This window comes from Accipiter gentilis, chromosome 9 (assembly GCF_929443795.1).
Source record: "Accipiter gentilis chromosome 9, bAccGen1.1, whole genome shotgun sequence".
In the NCBI taxonomy this organism is placed as follows: Eukaryota; Metazoa; Chordata; class Aves; order Accipitriformes; family Accipitridae; genus Astur; species Astur gentilis.
This window is the reverse complement of record NC_064888.1, coordinates 3,816,663-3,836,168: the sequence shown is the minus strand read 5'-3', so window position 1 is coordinate 3,836,168 and position 19,506 is coordinate 3,816,663. Positions and strand designations below refer to the sequence as shown.

At 43.9% G+C, this 19,506-nt stretch overlaps 1 protein-coding gene across 1 annotated transcript; it reads right to left on the bottom strand.

Annotated features, from left to right (window-relative positions):
- Positions 1 to 1,105: 1,105 nt before the first annotated feature.
- TSPAN15 (tetraspanin 15) lies at positions 1,106 to 18,689 on the bottom strand. Its single transcript, XM_049810000.1, has 8 exons — positions 18,555 to 18,689; positions 12,846 to 13,031; positions 10,936 to 11,010; positions 9,143 to 9,238; positions 7,441 to 7,557; positions 3,922 to 3,969; positions 2,439 to 2,555; positions 1,106 to 1,955 (listed from the first exon to the last, which is right to left on the bottom strand). Exons 1-8 carry the CDS (start codon positions 18,648 to 18,650, stop codon positions 1,803 to 1,805), a joined length of 888 nt encoding a protein of 295 aa, XP_049665957.1. The 5' UTR covers positions 18,651 to 18,689; the 3' UTR covers positions 1,106 to 1,802.
- Positions 18,690 to 19,506: the final 817 nt, after the last annotated feature.

Here is a 19,506-nt window from a genome sequence, read left to right as displayed (position 1 = left end):
CCTGCCATCTCAAATTCGAGCTTTGGTCCCCTCTTGCTGAAGGCCAGAGCACGGTTCTGCCTCTGGCGATACCCCAGCTCCTGATAATTTCAGCTCCCACCTTCCCAGCGCACACTCCGTAATAAAGCAATTTTGGCTTCAATCTTCCTATCCTTCACCAATAGCAGTTAGCTCGGTCCTCCGAAGTTGCCCCTTCCTTTTCCCCTTCCGCTCTTTGTACACGTATCCACCCTTAAAACACACCTTGCTTCTTAACTTACCAAAATACATTATTCAGGACAGAGACCAGGAAAATTTAGGTGACGACGATAAGGAGCAATTAAATATGTAACCATGTGCGGGACCCAACGCTAGAGTGTGCTGTGTAGGACATAACCTCGCGCTGCGGACGATGGGCTTGATAACGCTGCGGGATCTCTCTTCCTAGACACCGTCAGAAACACTGAAGAACTGGACGAGTCTTTTTTTTGGCTCCTGGAAATGGATGAAGCTTCCTCAGAAATCCTTGGTGAAGGTGGAGAGCTAAGCAGCAAACACCGAGTTTTGAAGAAAGCAGAAAACACATCCAGGACAGGGAAATTAAAAAAAAAACCAAACCAAAAAAACAAACAAGCAGAAGAAAAGCAGCAAGGAGAGAATAATATCAGCTATTTCTCTGTATGGCTTAGACGAGTGGCAGAAAAGAAGAGATTCGCAAAGACAGGAATCCCACTTTATTCTCATCCTGAATTTGTTTGTCTCATGATAATTGGGTTTTGCATTTTGCCCGCAAGCCTGTCTGGGGCTGGAAAGACTGCAGAGAAATGCTCAGGACAAAGCAGCAACAACAAAAACCCCAGAGCTCTCTGTGACTTCCCAAGTATTGTCTCAGATTCACTAGGAGAAGTAAACAAGGCACAGACCGACCCTCGGTGACTATCCAAAACCCCAGGCAAGTCAGCACCCAAGCCAGAATCACAGCTCAAGGTATTTCTAGCTTTTGATTCAGCGTTTGAGGGACAGGCTTAACTTAGAAAAGAAAATGAAAAGCATTTTAAACAAAATCTTTGTGCTTTTTTTTAAAAAAAAAAATTTCTTGTTTTTATTTTGACAAGAAGAATAAAGTTTAGAAACATCTCAACATACAGAACTCCAAAAAATAAAAAATCATAAATCACCTAAGTTAATTTACTAAAGAGGAAAAATACAGTACATACAAGACTCAAACATCCTGTAAGTTTGTACAAAAGCCAGACAGTAATAAATTGCATTCAAAATATATCAAGCATTACCTGACCGATTCGACGTTGGCATTTGCCCCATTATTAAAAGGCACAAAAGACTGAGCAATGAAAGCGTTCAGCATCACAACCGTTATTGTCAGTAAATTCATCAAGATTAGCCTAAAAAAATTATTAAACCCATGTTTAATATTCACCACGTAGATCAGTAAGAAATCTTTTTTGGAAGGAGTAAGAAAATAAAGTTGGAAAGGACAAACATTTAAATAGGACACCCCTAGACACAAAAGCTCTTCCTAGAAATCTACTTTCCAATCTTCCCAGAAGAGTTTTCACAGCTGCGTATCACTCGGCAATGATTCAAAAAAAGATTTAACGATCCACAAGCAGCGTCACGATACCGCAGCAGCATCGTCGGCAGCGTGGAGCCCTTTTGGTGCGTCTTTGGTTGCGGACACACCGAGAGCGACGAAGCTACGCCGGTCTGCTGGCTGCTTCGTTACACCCGTAGTCCGTAATAGCCAGCGCAAACCAGAACGGGTGGATTTGCCTTTTTTTAAACCGTATTTGAGGTTTCCGAAGTCACTCCGGGTAACACATGCAGCAGCCGGCTCCAGCAAACTCGGGGGCAGATCTCTGCCACTTTTCTTCAAACAGTCTTTCGCTCAGCTTGTGCTCGGTGATGATATCTTCCACCCGAGTTATGTAAAGCAAGGATAACAACACTCCCAGGAACTGTGAAAGGAAGGGGCATCTCTAGTCAGACATCAAATACTGCTTAGCTAACGCCTCTCGCAGCAGTTTTTACAAATTATGTACGCATACGTTGGATAGATGGGCGGGTATATGGTAAGCATACAGACAGAAACTCACATTGTTGTTATTCTTAGCGTATAGGGGTATAACCGGATCATTTTTGTGAAGAGCTAATACAACAGAAGAATTACCACCCCTGTGCCTTGGAGCATTAGAAAGTCTCAGTGGAGGCAACCTGGGGGAGGAGAGGACTCAAAAAACCCAAGCAAAACCAAATTAACCCACCAAATCCCACCATATATCACAGTAATGCTACTAAATTACCAGAATGCCACCTCAGCTTATCAGTTATGTTAAATTTAAATAAAAAATTATAATTAAATATAGTCAGATGGGATTTCCCATAGCGTAGCAACAAACCAGATACTCCCTTTAATGGATAACGCACTGGCCCCTTCTTACCTGGGGTAACAATATGCCAAGCAGCACACCGGCCATGATGCTGTAGTTGTCCAAAAACCAGATAAGCACTGCGTTCGTGCATCCTCGGACATATATAACATGCTGAACACTCAAGCGCTGCAAAATAACAGAGCAAACGTTCAAACAGGCAGTTGCACTGGCATATGATACAATAACACATGAGAACTCAAAATTCAGGGACGCAGATTTGGTCTTCATTCCCATCTCTTTAAACCCACTGAATTTAACAGAGACCTCATCACTAATTCTTCTGTCTGTTTTTAAGTTGTTCCACACCTGAACGAATTATTTCATTTTTTTAAAACCTTTTTTTGCAACTACGTTTCTAAAAGAAATGCATCCAATTCTCATTTTAGACGACTTGGAAAGTAGAGAAGTCTCTCTTTTGCTTTTATCTCTGCTTCCAGGTTGAAAGTACAGCAGTTTAAAAATATGAATTGTGGACCAAGTGCTTTGCAATAGACTCTAAAAAGGGCAGGAACAAGAGGATTTCAGATTCAGTCCTGCAAGCTGCGTGCACCGTGACCCCAACCCATAATATAGAAAGCACTTGAGGCTGCAAAGAGTCCTAAGCAGATGAATAGGGTAAAGTTAAGCGTATGCTTAAGTGCTTTGGGCGTTAGAGCCAGGCTGGAGCGCTTAGGTGATTAAGCCATAAATCACTGAATCTAAATGAAGACAGGTCATATGTAAAGATAACCAGTAATCCCAAAAACCAACAACTGAAGCTGGCATTGTGCGCCAAGTGCCTCAAATGAGCCGGGGAGAGGGGCTTTTTCCAACCAACCCCCCGCACCAGCACTCCAAAGCTAGGAGTGGAGAACTCCCAGCAGATCCAATTACCGATTTCCCTTCTTAATCACTCCACAATTAGTGCCTTGAGCCGGCAGTCTCTATTCTGGAGTCACCGGGGCTATTCCCAAGAGGGAAGACTGAAGAAGGAGGCAGCCCCATCCCGCTCCTGGAGGGAGGAGAGGGCTGCCAACACAACCTGGGAAGTCCCACTCCTCTTCCAGGAATAACTATTACAGGCTTAAAAATAAAACACCCACCACCGGAATATAAAATACTTAGAAAACAGCAAAGTTGACTTTACCGAAACCAATTTTTCTAGGTGAGAAACTTTGGCTTTTAAGTATTAAAAGCTTTCCCCAACTCAAGTCACTGATTAAAAGTAGGAAAGCAGCTTTCTTTGCATTAATTGTGCAATTAGCATAAGGGGGATGACCTTTGGGAAGACGCGCTTCATGCACGTCAACCAAGGAATCGTGGAAGATACAAAGAAGGGAAGATACCACAATCAGACAAGATTAGTTGAAAGTTTTTCCAGATAAAATAATGTTAACTGCTGATTTAACCATCTGGTAGATTTAAGCATGCAGAAGACTATTTTGTAACTGACCAAAAAAATGCAGAGAAGTACCACCCTTTGCCACGACAGGGTGGACACTCGTTACGTTACCTCTTTGTCAATGGTTTTGTATCCGCACATAGTGTTGATAATATCTGTCTGAAAAGAAAACAACAAATATAAGCTGCAGCAGAAAACAAAAATCACAAAAATAATTATTTTTACTGTTCTTGTGTTCACCAAGCTCGTACAAAAGCAACAACGGGGTTACTTCTCAGTCCAACACTGGTTTCTTCCAGCAGCCCCAGGGTCAGATTTACATAGAGCTCTACATGATTTTAGAGAGATCAGCATTGCCAGTGTGTCACGACACAAGACATTTGAACCGTATCTATCCAGCAAAACCAGCGTGGCATCAGAAACCAAAGCTAGCTGTTACAGAGCTGTACGCCACAGCTGTTTCCACAAAACGAACAGCTGGTTTTAATTTTAAGGCCTTAATAACTTAACACATCTTATTAAGAAAACCGGGGGTTAACATGGCTATCATGCCATCCCAATGACAAACTTAAGCTCAGAAATATCTCGACCCCAAGTAACGTCCAATACTAGGAATGCTTACACGAACATTTTACAAGAGCAAATTTATTATATTTTTATATACCATATTATATATGAATATAAAATTCATATATTCAAAAAAAAGACTGAATGCTTGCTTCATCACAGATTACTAACGCATTTTCTGTAGCCCTTTAATATTTCGCATGGCTCTAACTGGCCTGCCAAAGCTGGCCTGAAAATGCCATCCTTCACTTACAAATCAGCTAACGTAAAAGCCCACCGGCATCAAAGGAAGCAATGAACAAAGCCATGGCAGAAAATGAGAATACACAAACGAGGAAAATAAGGTGGAACAAACTCTACTGTATTGATATGCCCTCCCTGAAAATTAAAACAAGATGTAGAAATGACATTTCTAAACGCCGGTGGCCTCTGAGCGATGGGCTGGGGTTCCCAGGTCACCTCCCCAAGAAGGAAGGGGGACGTTTGCGAAAGATGGAAGGAGGACGGGTGTTACAAAATGGCAGAAACGCCAGCCAGGGTCAAGTTTTTTAAGCCCCCCAAAAGCCAGGCTCTCACCTTGAACACGCAACTGGCTGACAAACAAGGTTCGGCATGTTCCTAAAAAAACCCCGCTCTATTTCACAGGTCCGTTGGGAAAACGTGAGGGGTACCCGGCTGTCAACCACACGTAATAAATACTCTTGGAAGTCAAGGTTTGCAATACTAGGCATCAGCGTGTTGCTGTGTCTGCTGTGAGCGATTTCACATCTACAAAACCCTTGAGCCTAACCGACCAACGCGGGGCCATCCCCAAAATACGGGACCGCGACCAACACAGTCACATCATTTAATTTTAAACACAGCATTTCCTAGCAGGACATCGTGGCATAAGAAAATGTACGCAATGGAGATAAATGCATTAGAAACAGACGTTTATAGGCATCTGGGGACTAATTTTTATCTGCTACACTAGCGTAAGTCTTTAATAAATACTTCAACTTAAAAATAGTCCCTCCAGAGCCCCCCCCAGTATGAGCCTGGCTCATGTTAGCACGAGGCTTTTTCAGAGGATCAGAATCCAACCTCTGACATTAGCAGGAGTTTTCCATGACTACAAAGCAAATGAGTAATCACAAACCGTATCTGTAGTTTTCCAGGACAGAAACCAGCCTGTATTTGGAAGCATTTGTCAAACATACAAGATTTATGCATCTTCTGGTTGGTTTGTTGTTTTTTGGGGGTTTTTTTTCCCCAAGGCAGCTGGCCGTACAGCCACGGCGTTAGTGTCATCCTGCCGAGTACGCGTCCGCCCCGCTTGGACTTCACGAGGCAGATCCACGGCATCCCGGTGCGGCAAAGCCACAAGCCCTCACGTACCGCAACGTCTTGCTGAACACCCTACCCTTAAATAAGAAGTTTGCTTGTTCTTTTGGGGCTTCTCCCTGCCTTTCGATTAATTTCTCTGAGCTTAACACTTTGCAGGCTACCTTTAGGCTGCAAGTAGTCTCGTCCCCCCCTCCCCAGTTGCCAATGAAGCATACGGAGGATATGCTCCCTCTTTTCCTCGGCAAAGTTTTTATTTTAGCGCTTTCCTGCCTGCCAGGTTGCATTGGAAATCCTCGACACGTTTTGATTATTTGTGCCACAGCTGGAAAGGCACCTGGCGTTATTAGTCACCGATTATTGCACTGCTTCGCCTTCGCAGCACTGCCGTATTTCCACACTCATCGACTAACCTTTTAAAACGAGACTTCAACAGAGAAAGGAGAGCTACAGAAAAGCAAGCGGTACTTTGAATGTCTCCTAAAAAGCCAGATTGCTCTTGACTAACCAGCTCTATCTTCCTTTACCATCAACTGAGGGCAAAATCCTGAGTTGTTCTGCTCAGTGCAGCTGTGCATCAGCAGATATTTTCATATACAAGACTTTCCTGTTCTCAAACACCTAAGATTTAAAGCATAACTATTTAGCTTTGGTTTCTGAGAATAAATCAAAGCTCAGTGCAGATTTAAACAGACTCTTTCTCATACACAAAAAATGTGTAAGCATACGTAATAAACACCTTCATATTATACACATTTCTCAGCAACACCTCCTAGCGTGACTACTGACACAATTATTGCATTTATTTTCCCTTTTTTTTAATTAAACAGCCACGCTCAAGGCAGAAATTGAAAGGGCAGCACGTATCAGGCACCAGTAGGCTATCCATCATCTGCTCTTACACATACACAATTTCTCTGTCTCACATTCAGACCAAAGACCAAAACCCAGTGAGGCTGGGATTGCCCGTACTGGTTTTAAGTTGAGGAACAGTTCTTTATCAAATTCAGCACGACATCCGTCCCTCAAATGAAAAGCGATGAATTCAAACCGCTGAAATTTATATAAAACACATTTACGTGGAACTTCACGCCTGCTCCTAGTGCTGCCAGCACCAGTTAATACCAGTTCACCACAGACTGAGAAACTGGTCCAGACTCCAGCTGACAGGGTGTCCTTCCAGGGAGGATTTTACAGGATGACAAGGCAGGCGGTTTTCAAGGATGGGTTAGGGCAGAGCAGCAGCTCCGGTCTAGACCTGCACCCACAAGGATGCGCTGACCCTGGGGTCCTTTGCCCACATTTCTGGATTTTTCTGGATGGCGGGGTCGTTCTCTTTGGTTTTTAATTCACACAGCAGCTGGTGCACATCAACTCCAACCCCCACCCACAGAAGCAAATTGGAGCCCAGGCTTCCTGGGAATGCTGGAGCAGCAAACCCTGGGGAAAACACCAGCAAAACTTAATTTTAAGCAGCCCTGGTCCAGGCGAGCCATGAGGAGCTCCCAGGATCTCTTCTGCACTTCCAGGACTGCGTTGCGTGACAGTAAGACAGACCAGAGCCGACGCATCTAATTCATTATTTTCTCCTTTTCAAGCTGTCAAGACCAACGGACCCATAGCTCCCATTTTCGGGAGGGATCCATTTTCCTTCGCTTCTTCCCCCAGACTTTCTCAAGGAAGGTACCTTTTTAAGCGAACGCCGGCGTCCCGACAGAGCGCAGCGATGCCGGGACTTACCTTATTTGTGACACAGCAAGTGTAGGGCACCCCGCAGGCCAGCGGTCCCGGCGCCGCACAGTTGTGGTACACGTTTTGGGACCAATCTTTATAATCTTCCCCACCGCAGCACTTAAACTGGAAAAAAACGACACAAAAGGCAAAGGGGGAAAAAAAAAAAAAAAAAATCGTATCTTAACAGAAACTCCTCTACTAAGTAGAAAAGAAAGTAAGAATAAAACAGTTTTAAGAGCGCTGAACTACGCAGCAATTCTGTCATTTTATCAGCAAGGCACATACGAATGTATACGATGGATACAACTGAAGAGAATGGAAGATACAGGCAGCATTCCTCCATCACTCGTCGAGCTATTACCCAGGGTGCCAGAAGAAAGTACTTGGTGCTAAATTCCACTTCCCATCTTTTCTGAGTTGAAAAATTTTCTTTTCAGGTCTGGACATCGTTAAGCAATGTTTTTACATTCATTCCATCTTGAGCTGTAATATACTACTTCAGGTTTTTTAAGGATTGTGACTACATTTCTAAAAGACAAGAGTGTTGCTATAAAGTATAAAAATAATCTCACCAAAATATTTTGGGCGTAATTTAGTAGAACTGAAATCTGGCAAACAAATACTGTAACAAATACTTACACTGACTTAATACAAATATTCACTTTATATTTTAAACAAAGGGAAAAGGAGCAGTTTATTTAATCACTAATGTTTATTCGCTGTACGTATACATAATTTTGGGCAGTGCATGGAAACTTTAAAGCATTATGAAGTCTAATGACAAAATTTCCTCAGAATGGTTTGCTTTTGACAGACTTTCCATGCTAACTTTGTTTTTCAAAGCAGGCTGCCATCTCCATAATGATGTCATAAAATACATATCACTTCCTAAGTTAACTTTTTTTAAAAAAAATCATTACTTGGCATGGCCACTGACATCACATGGGCCCTGACATCACATTTCTGAACATTTTCTGCTTCTACTATAGTCTCTGAACTGCATAGCAGAACTCTTCAATAATCCAATAAACATTTCAACACAGCAGCCTTAGGAAAAAAAAAAAAAAAAGGCTGTGAGTCAACTACACGTGCCATTAAGTAATGCTCAGCTGGGCTCAACACAATTTTGGAATTTTAATTACAGGTATATACACTTCCATGGGCATTTCCTTTGAATAAACACCTTGTTAAAGAGCTTGCTACGTGCCCTCAAGTGAAAATACACTGGCCCAGGTTCAAATGGCCTAACTGCCACCTAATTTCTCTTTATCCGGTGCCTCCCGTTAACGAGATGCTTTTGAATGTCTTGGACCAGCCAGCAGAAACGCTAAGCGCAAGAACTTGGGTGGAATTTAGGCTGAATTTGTCAGAATCTGGCTGTGGGGCCCCTATAAGCCTACACGTTTGCAGGATCTGGCCTTGAGCATCCAAATCACACCCACCGAGGGAAAAGCTGCATTTTGCCCTCTGCTCCTTGCAGTGATTTAGAGGGCTTCAAATGCCAGCTGGGATGCTGGAGGAGCCCTGACCACAGCCACGCCGTAACAGATGATGCGTCAGATCTCACCCCCCACATCAGGAAGAATTTGATTATCACATCACTGGAAAAATGCAAAGCTGTCGCCAAGGACCTACCACATCTCGGCACCGAATTAGTCCCAGGAAAAAAAAAAAAGAAAAAAAAAAAGCCAAACAACAACCAACCGACCCGCTTTTGAACAGAATCCATGATGTTCTTGAAGTCTAAATCATCGTAGTAATTCTCAATTCCTCTTCTAATATTATTGTTCAAAAAGTTGATTGTCTGGAAGGCAAAAGTGAAACAAGATTCACAGGTTACACACGCTGAAACAAAATTAAAAGAGCAGGTTAAAGTGACAAGTGTAACTGATGAGCACAAAAGGAAAGGCTTTTTTTTTTTTAAAGAAAAAAGAAATACCAGTTAAAAATCAATGATAGCACAGTCCATTCTCTTTTAAGGCAGCAGCGTCACTGCTGGTTTTGTGCTGAGAAGTGCTAACAGTGCGACACCTCTCCACAACAGAGAGTTTTCAACACCCAGCACAATCACAGCATAGCAAAAACTAGGACTAACCATAACCAGAATGTAGCAACTTTCCTTTCAGTCCAGCTGCTAAAATGATCAAAGTTAAATCCTTACAGGTCACAAAGAAACCTGAGATACACCTACTCATTTTCTCAGTATTACAAACTGCAACACTTAAAACCAAAACAGAACAAACCCCATTATCACATCAGTGATTAGAAATAACAGGGAATTTGCAGGACTATCCTAACTGGCCAAGAATAAACAGCAGCAAATCCCGACTACTCTCGTGCTACCCGTATCACCTCATTTAGACTCGACAGATTTGAGAAGGAAATAGAGAAAGAAATGGGAAAAATCAATGAGGCATGCAAAACAATCCGCATTTAAATAGAGGCTATTAGCCTAAGGTTTTATTAAATACTTCCTTCTCCTCCCCATACTAACCCCAACTTCTCCCTTAACCTCAGAAAACAAGCAAGGAAACCTGCCCCTGAGCGCAGCCGTCCTGCTCAGCCAGCCAACACACGTGTCGGGAAAATGCTTACTGCACAAAAACCCCCAAAATACATTTTCTTTGTCCAAAAGTCAACCGCAATTCTACCTCGCCCTCTCAGCAAATACCATCTTTGGCATTTACTTCATTTTCTGCCAACCAAATTCTCTGCATCCCGTGATGCCCACACTCCCACACCACGCAGGCTGATCTGCTCCCTTCGGTTGAGTCTGGTGCTCCCACCACAATTCAGAATAAATCCTTGCACGGGGCCAAGGCGACGTCTACGGCAACGGCCAACGACAGCTTCTAGAAAGGAAGATATCTCAGCCTCTGCTCTCACAAGTCAAGTTCACGACTCCGGTCCAGCATGGAGTAAGAAGAAAACACTAGCTAGGGAGAACATAATACTACTTCAAAATAACAATGAGTTGTTCTTTTTAAAAAACCCTTTTTTTAAAAGCTTTTTTTTTTTTAAGTAACGTGTAACATAGTATGCACGACTTCTTTTTTGCGGAAATGAGATTGGTAGGATCGGGGTGGGGAGGGAATAGGTCGTGTTATTCAGCATCTCCTTTTAATTCTCATATTTTGCCAGATTTGACCAAAAAAAATCAAAGCACAGAAATCTAGTACTTGCCATGGTGAACACATTTGTGTTTTAAAACATTTCTAACACTCAAAAAAAAAAAAAAGTCTGCTGCTTTCCATTTAGAAAAATTAAGGTTTTTATACAATTATAGCATGCTTGTAAACGATGGGGTGTCCTATAGAAATTAGTTATGCTGCTCGTGGAAACCTGAAAGGCCCTGAAAAGTCTGGACCTGCCTTCAGACCTCCATCAATTAGTGCTCAGGTGACAATCTTAACACCTTTTATTTGCTCAGTAGCGTAGCTGTAACATCATGGCTTGTGAGTAATGTTCTTGGTGATCAAAACCCAAATGCAAGCGGCTCACCTGGTTTCTGAAGATCAGGGCCACCACTCCACCAGTCAGCTCAATCAGCAAGCAGAGACCAAGAATGTACATGAACTGCAGAAAAACAATTGCAAGTGAGACCCTAAACAGAACAAACCCCAATTACTCTCTTGCAATTAGTGGCCTTAAGTCTGTAACACTCAGTCGCCAACACACCTGGCTTTCTGCATACGAGATGCCATTTTAAAAAGAAAGATATAAAATTATGCTTTTGTTCTTATAACGCTGTTCACGTCACAAGAACGACTTTTTTTCCTCACTTGAGTCATTCTGGTTTTGCCCAACTGGCGAACACGTTATTTTTCTGCTTTGAATGGACTCAAAACCGATAGATGCATTTATCACGCCAAGATACTTCTCTCCGTAACAGCATCCCAGAGAAGCATATTAATGGACTGCTACAAACCACACCGAACTTTGTGGTTTTATGCTTCCTCTAAAAACAGTACTTACCTGTTAGCTTCCATTTCTTGGGTAAAGAGGCTGCATGATGGGCACTGACAGGACTTACTATGCTCAGTGGTAAGAAAAATTATACCTGCTAGCTGTCTGTTTATTCATCTGTGTATAATATATATACGTGCTCGCTCACACACGACCACAACATACGCATCTGTGACTACTTATCAAAGCACATGCAAAATAGTATGAAGAAATCCACAGCGACACCGTGAGATAGCTGCAAAAAGCCAGTCCTTGAAATGTTTTTCCAACCCAAAGGGTTCTTTAAGCATAAAAGATGGCTGATAAGCGAACTTAGGTCTGCTTCTTACCAATGAACTTCATCAGGAGCTAAGTTTTATGATCTCTCATGTGAAAATAATCTCTAACGCTCCACCCCAAAAGCTGGTTTAATCTCTGTGCTCTCAAAACCCACTGCAGCGTCACAAATTCACCGGACAGATCTCTTTTCTCCTGCTAAATCCGGAATCAGCCTGAGAAGCAGACATTGGGGACTTTCTTCGTTTAAATACCCTACCATAACGGGAACAGAAAACGTCCTCGGCATCGGACGGGGACACACCACCCCGCTCCGAGTGAAAGAAGCCACCACCGCCTAAGGACAGACTCTCAGTAAAATTCCAGCCTAATTTCAAAATCCATAGTTGGCTCTTGCTTTGGCCCATGTAACATGCCACGTATTTACCATTTCTTTACATCGAACTGACGCGAAGGCGAGAATTACTTTTTCGCGCTTTACTTTTAATTAAGTCATATGCGCGACTTCCATCCGCAACCACAGCATTATAGAGGAACTTCCCCAAAAACTCATTTGGAGAACCACCAGAGACCACAGCTCATCTCTGCACTCAACGTCCCATCAAGGAGGTTCACGGCTTTTGGAAATCCCCCCGTACTGATGGGGAACGCTGCAACCAGACTTTGCCTTTTCCTTCGGCCAAAGGGCAGAACTATCTCCTCTTCTCCATCACAGGTCCCCTAAGCAGGGCACGTTCCTATGGTACGGCCAGAGCAGAGAAAAAGCAGGCGCCGTGGTGCCAGGCTAGCGTCAAACGGTATGTCAACAGCGGAGTTTGCACAAGATCCACGCCGGCTGATAATAATTAACATTCCTGGTCGTTTTCCATAAAGCCCTTAACTATTGGAAAGCTGGTTTTCTCAGCGCCGGGCTCTGACCCTCGCCTGTCCCGTCACTGGCAAGAAGAAATGCTGCTGGGTCCCTGACGGAGGGACATCCATGGACTGCAGTTTGGGGACCGTTGCTGGAAAGCAGTTTCAGATTTAATTAAAATTAAAAAAAAAACAAAACACAAAACTTTAGGAAAATATTTTTCAATGTAGACATAGTCATGGGTTTGAATTCAGGTGACACTGAAAAGCAAAAGCAATGAGCCTTAAAAATTAAGAACAAAAAACCCAACACTTACTGCTTGAAGAAGGCATAAATTGTCTCTTAGAGAAGCCAGTACACCCACAAAAGAGACCAGGAACATTATAATGCCCAAAAGTATTAAAATAATTGCTGGGGCTAGAAAGGCACTTTCCAGAGTTTTGTACTTCTGTCTTTCAACTTCTGCATAAATCCCAACCGCGAGGACAAGGGCTCCGATCACCTGAAACAGAAAAAGAGAAGAGCACAGACGTTACTGTTTCTCCCAGTAAACACAGAGATGACATTTTGTGAGTACACATGAACCTCTGACTACTCACTTCAGAATTAACTATAAACAATGAAACACTCAAATCAGAAGTTTGGATTAAAAAAACCCCCAAAACTCAAAGACTAAAGCAGAAAAAAGCTGAGCTGGAAAAAACCCCTAAGATGTGTTAATTTTAAAATATATTTAATAATGTTTTAACATTCTGGAAGTTAAACAAATTGAAACACATGTCACTGGCTGAAATGTAATTTATTACTCATCTGAGATGACATATATTACATATACTAACAAACGCCTGGCATTAAAGTTCCTCCTTTGCGTGTCTGTCTGTCCGTCCCTCTGTGTGTGTGTATATATATATTATATATATATATGTGTGTGTCTCTAACGGAACACAATTTCTAAGCCAGTCTGCAATCAACAGCTTGTATGTCCCTTCATAGCAGCTCCTACTCTATTTAGGCTCAGCAAATATGGCCAGGTGTATCCTATACCTCCCTTCCTCTTGCCATCAGGGGAAATGCACTGGATTAAAAAAAAAAACAACAAAAAACAACCCCAAAACACCAAAAACCACACCACACACCCCGCAAAAATGCAAGTTTGAAATTACGTCGCTTTCTTGAACTACCACCAGATAAAGCTGGCAAGTGAAACACTGCATTTCATTTAACAAGGTACGGGTATTTCAATCAAAATAAACACAGTTAAGTCAAAATCATTTGGTACGAAACCTACGGTGTGCTGCAAGTCGCTTTGAATTACGCTGAATTAAAAAAAAATAAAAAAATAAAAAAATAGCCCACAATACTTAACCATGAAAATTGCAGTGGAAAAACTTTCCTGCCGACTCCGACAGCCAGGCACGTCCTCGGGGAAGAGCCCAGATTCAAATGAATCATTTTGGCAATCTGATAAAAAACATGCCCCTTTTCTGACCCGACATTTCCGCAGGAACCCCGAGTCTGCTCCCTGCACACCAACGGCGAGAACACACTTCTTAATTATACGAGGCTTTTGAATATCACATGGTATATCCCCGACAAAGGTCTAGATGAACACACGACATACTTAGTTGCAAGATCATGAGCCCGACGGCTAAAATATTTTTTTTAATTACGGGATATGTTAAAATAAATAACAACTTACTGGAAATTCTTTATTTTGTACAGGGATGAATAAAAAACCCAAAGGACGACATGTGGGGAAAGCCACCAAGTTGTCATTTAAACAAAAAAAAAATCGCAGAAGGGTCCACCCATAAAAATAAATATACCGAAGCTATTTAAAAAGCAACTTAATATTTTACATGACCAAATTCGGAGTAACTCTCCCTCTGACAAGTTCAGAAATCATGCCGTAAGGTTACGGATGACAGAAGGGAAAACATGGTGGACAACTAACAGGTACCCAAATTCACCACTTACATGCTTCTACTGTAAAATTGTAGTGAGGTGTTTTTTAATTACTGAATTGTCAATTTGTAGCGTTAGCTTTATTCTTTAAAAAATTCAGTGGTTGCAATAATAGTATATATTACTATAAATAGTACTATAAATATAGTAATAAATTATAAATGTCTTTTCAAGCAGATGACAACATAAACAAATCAGTTCAAAATTTTTAAATACAGCTATAACAATTGAGGAAAGAGTCTCAGAGCCATACAAAACAATTACAGACTATAAAATTGGTGACTGTACATGTATATGGGATTCCAGAGTTCTAGTAGTAGGTGGTAGTAGTAGTATTTAAAAAAAATTTAAAAATAAATTAAAAAAAAACAACCTAAAAACCTGACATCTTTGTGTCCAGACTGCATTCACCCTGCTCGAAAAGTAGCAGATAATACAAATTAAAGATGGACTCTCCCGCAAACACTAAAGCACCATTAACAAGTTAACGCTTGCCTGGTAGATTCCTTGTTTAGAAAATTAAAAAAAAAAAAAAACATCGGAGGTAAACCACAGGTACTAAAACTTGATGGGGATTATCTGAATTTCAGAAGTGTGCGTTGTTTCAAGGCTAGAACGTTTTACTGACGTGCCTTTTTCTTAGCCATAGCTTTCTCATCAAAACGTTCCGTTTAAGAATGTTGTTGTTGTTGTTTTAAAGACTCAGAGGTGCCTGTGAGTAGAAATACAAGACGCGTTCCCACTTTAAGAGCTTAAGATACACAGACACATACAGCAATCTTATACACATACGTTATCTTCACCCCTTTCCGTTTGCACTTCAGCTCACGCACCCTCCAAGACCTCTTCCACCATTTTAAGCGTACAAGAAACTTGGGTCCTGCCGTTTGTGTTCTGACACCAAAAAAAAAAAAAAAAAAAACAACCCCAAAATTCCCCCTTTCAAATTCCCACCTGTTACAGCTTTTACTGTCCCAAGGACCAAGGTGGCCGATACCCCCATCCCAGCCAAACGACAGGATTAAAGCGATTTTGTGACCCCCCCCGGGGGATAAACGGGGAGCTCCTCACCGCCTCCTCTGCTCAGCCGCTTGCTCTGGCAGGCTTCAGGACCCCAGGCATTAAAATGACGACACTCCCCAAGAAGAGGACTACAAAATCCCCCCGTAATAAAATCCCTCGAGCCATCCTAAACTAACGGTTCTGCAAACCGTGGCACGCAGGGGGCACGTGCCGCAGGGAGGCAGGCAGGCTTCGCGCTGCCTTCAGCCGCGCCGCGGCTGTGCCAGGGGAAAAGCATCAGCTAACAAATAAAAAAAAATCAGATCAACCCATTATATAGTAGACAAACATGCAGATTTATAAGAAACTATCGTGGACTGGGGGGGGAAAGCCCACCTAAGTCCAGGACGGAAATCCTTACAAGCAGAATTTATGCTCTTGTTATCTTCTATTTTTATTAAGCATTTAATAAAAGTCTTTTAAACCTTTAATACGGTCAAATCAACAGCAGCCAAGCAGATGCGCTGACTTCGCAACCATCCCACCCGTGCCCCTTGTCCGGGACTGTGCTCTCCCTTCCTGTGACCAGGGCTGGAAATTCGACTTTTACGTAGGTAGCCCGCAAACATACTTTACTGTTTACATCCTGCATCCTTCACAACAGCCCCGAATTTGGCAATTCCCACTGTGTCCGCAGGAAAAATTAACTGGCCTCGACTCACATTACCTGAGCAGCCACCAGCAAACACCAGGGACTTTCTCGGGGGCTTTTGCACGCACAGAAGTTGCTTTCCCAAGAGAAAGGAAAAACATTTATTTAGAAGTAGTGGGTTTAACCCTGTGTCTACAATACTTATTCTTCAATAAAGTGCCTTCTCGGCAACCGCACCTTCTGTTTAAAACGCTGGGTGTTGTATCTTCCAGGCGAGAAAAATTACATCACATTCTCCTTCACCAGCAAAACGGTGGCCTGAAAAAGTTACAGGGATGACTATTTTTTAAAAAAGCCCTGGGTGAAATGAGAAGACGCAGCAGCGACAGGGCCTGTAGCAAACATCCCCTCTGGCTCTCCCAGCGATGCTTTCGTTTCCTTTCTGCTTTTAGATAAGGCTGATATTTAGTTCCTGGTGAGTTTAAGCAATCCTGGGGACTCAGATCCGGGTGTACATCACTCATAAATCTACCGGAGCAACAGCAACAGCGGAGAGGAAGCGAACGGCCTCGGCATCCCGTACGCCAAAGCCCCAAAAAGCAGCAAAAAGAACACAAATCGCCCAAAATTTAAGCAAGCCGATGCTCCGCAGCCAAACTTTACTCCCGTTTTCACCAATTAAAAAAAAAAAAAAAAAAAAAAAAAAGAGTCAGTAAAACTAGCACAGCTGACAAAAAGAACCAGCCCGCTGATATTTACAGCTAATGAGATCTGCTTCACTAAGCTGGAATAAAAGAAAATTTCGAGAGAGAAACCCACGTGCCATGCCTCACACAATACGGCGCGTGTTCGGCCCAAACGCCGGGAGCACGCCGCCGGGCTTCCCGACAGCAAACGCCGTCAGCCCCCATCCCTCCCCATCCCACGGCCCCCATCGCGCCTGCCGCCTTCTCTCCCTCCCAGAGCAAACCACCTTCCCAGCTCGCTCTCGGATATAAACAAGGACAGAGCGTTGAAAATCCAGAGCAAGGAACTACGAAGAGTAAATAAACTCCTCAGGCGACTTGAAAGAGGCTTTGTCCTTCAGGGACGCTGAGAGAAACATTTCAGAAGGGTCCTTTTGCTGCCACCGGATTAATTTTTGCATCCCACCAGCAAGGGCTCTTGCTGCCAACAGAAAACACGGAGTAGACAACGTGCGTGGTCCTTCACGAAGGACGCCCTGCAAAAAAAAGGGCTTGGAAAATAACGCAACAAATTTCCCTTTTCTGAAAGTCGCACCTGCGGAATAGCTGCTGTGGAGTAACACGGGAAACTTCAGGAGTCGAAACCCAAGGGTTTTCCTTGGTTGGTTTGTCTGCTAAGAGAGACAAAAGATATCCAGGATCCCCAAAAGCCTGAATTACACCCAAATGCTTTGCATTTCCATTTTTGTTCGTCCTTAAACCGTAGCTTTAATCAGATACCTACGATCAATCAAACCTGGTGGATCTAAACCTCTTCTCCCACGCAACACGCCAAAAGCTTTACGCTCCCACCCTGTAATTCCGCGTCTACCGCGACGGAAACACAGGGCAGCAAAACGAGAGCTTAAGCAGCATATTAAACCGAAAGAGCCAGAAAGAAACCCCTCCTCAGCACAGCCAGGCAGCATCACCCCGGTATCCCGGACCCTGAAAAAGCACCTTTTAAAAATCACGGTCCTTACAAGGAGCCCCGACAGCTCCTTCCAGCCCGGGGGGGTGCCTGCTCGGGGTGAAATCTGCCACGTTTGGGAAGTCGGCGGTAATAGTCTGGGCTATATGGATATATACTATATAAGCAAGGTGGGACTGTATCGCTTTCAGGAGGCAGCACGTGGGTTTTACCTGACACCTGGCTGAGGCCAGCAAGCGTGACACACCTTTAAGTTTTAAAGCCTCACAGCATCATCCAGCCGAGGCTCAGAACCACCCCGACAACTGACTTTATAGGGCAAAGGCTTTATTTACCCAGCTCCCCTAGGGCAAAAAAAAAAAAAAAAAAAAAGGAAAAAAAAAAAAAAAAGCCTCCTTTTAATACGTGCATAAACGACTTTCCACCTGCCAAACTTTCGAACCCCTTACAAGTCCCCCATCCGCCAAAACCAGTTTGTCAGTCCTTAGGGAAAGCCGGGGAGCTACACCCACGGCCACGGGTGTGCCAGCCACCGGGTGCTCAGCAGCAGAAGCGTTTCTTATTGCAAAACCCCGATCCTTCGTGCAAGGAGACACACACACACATGCATTCCCCAAATTCCCGAGAGCACCCCCACGCCCGCCCCCGCGACCCCCGACGCGCAGCCGCACGCTTACCCACGCGTGTACAACAGCCCCCCCCCACCCCCCCCAGAGCCCACCCCACGCGTGGGAGCCCACGACTCCTCACCCAGAAGGTGGTGGAGTAGGTGATGAGGGTGAGCTTGAGGCAGAGGTAGGAGAACCTGCCGCAGTACCGCACTTGCTCCGCGTCCCCCGCCGCCATCCTCCCGCCCCGCAGCACCTGCTGCAGCCACCCGGCTCCCTTCCCCTTCCCTCTCCTTCCCTTCCTTTCCCTTCCCTTCCCTCCCCTTCCCTTCCCTTCCCGGCGGGCCGTGCCCGGGGGAGGGAGCGGCCGCCCCGCCGGGCGGGTCCCGGGGTGCCCCGGGGGTTGCGCGGCGGAGAAATGCAAATAAAACCCGGGGCGGGGACGGCGAAAGCCAAGGGGAAAAAGCTCCGAAACGGTCCGGCTTGTTTCCTTTCCTTTTTCTGTTTGGGTTTTTTTTTTGTTGGTTTTTTTTTTTTTTGCCCGTTCAGGACAAAAAAAAAAAAAGGCAGCTGGAGACGTCAGGAAAAAAAAAAAAAATAAAATAAATTAATAAATCTATCGCTGCTCAAACAGGCATCTAAGAGCGCTGCCGGAGCGCAGAGCAACGCACACAAACCTCTGCGATCGCCACGGAAGGCGGCGTGGATGTAAACCGCCCAAACGCCAAGCTGCCGGGGTTTTTGGTTAAGCGTACATCAACGTCGCAAAGCAGAATCCTCACGCTCTACAGCAGCCCAATTAAGCAATACCGGAGCCTTTACCTTTCGTTATAGCACCCAGGCGATCGCGCGTGCGAAGAGGGTGCTGTCGTGCGAATTCCGCCGCCCTAGTGCGACAGTGAACGGGCGTATCGCCCTGGCCGTATTTTTTTATCCACATCCCGCTGCCGTGACAGTGGATCAGCGTTGGTCTTACACAGCCATCATGAACTGCGAACGCCATTCATGCCTACAAGATTAAATAAGCCCTTTCAAGCTGCCAGCGCTGCACTCCTGTGCCACAAAGGGCTATTTTCCTCCGGGGAAAAAAAGTC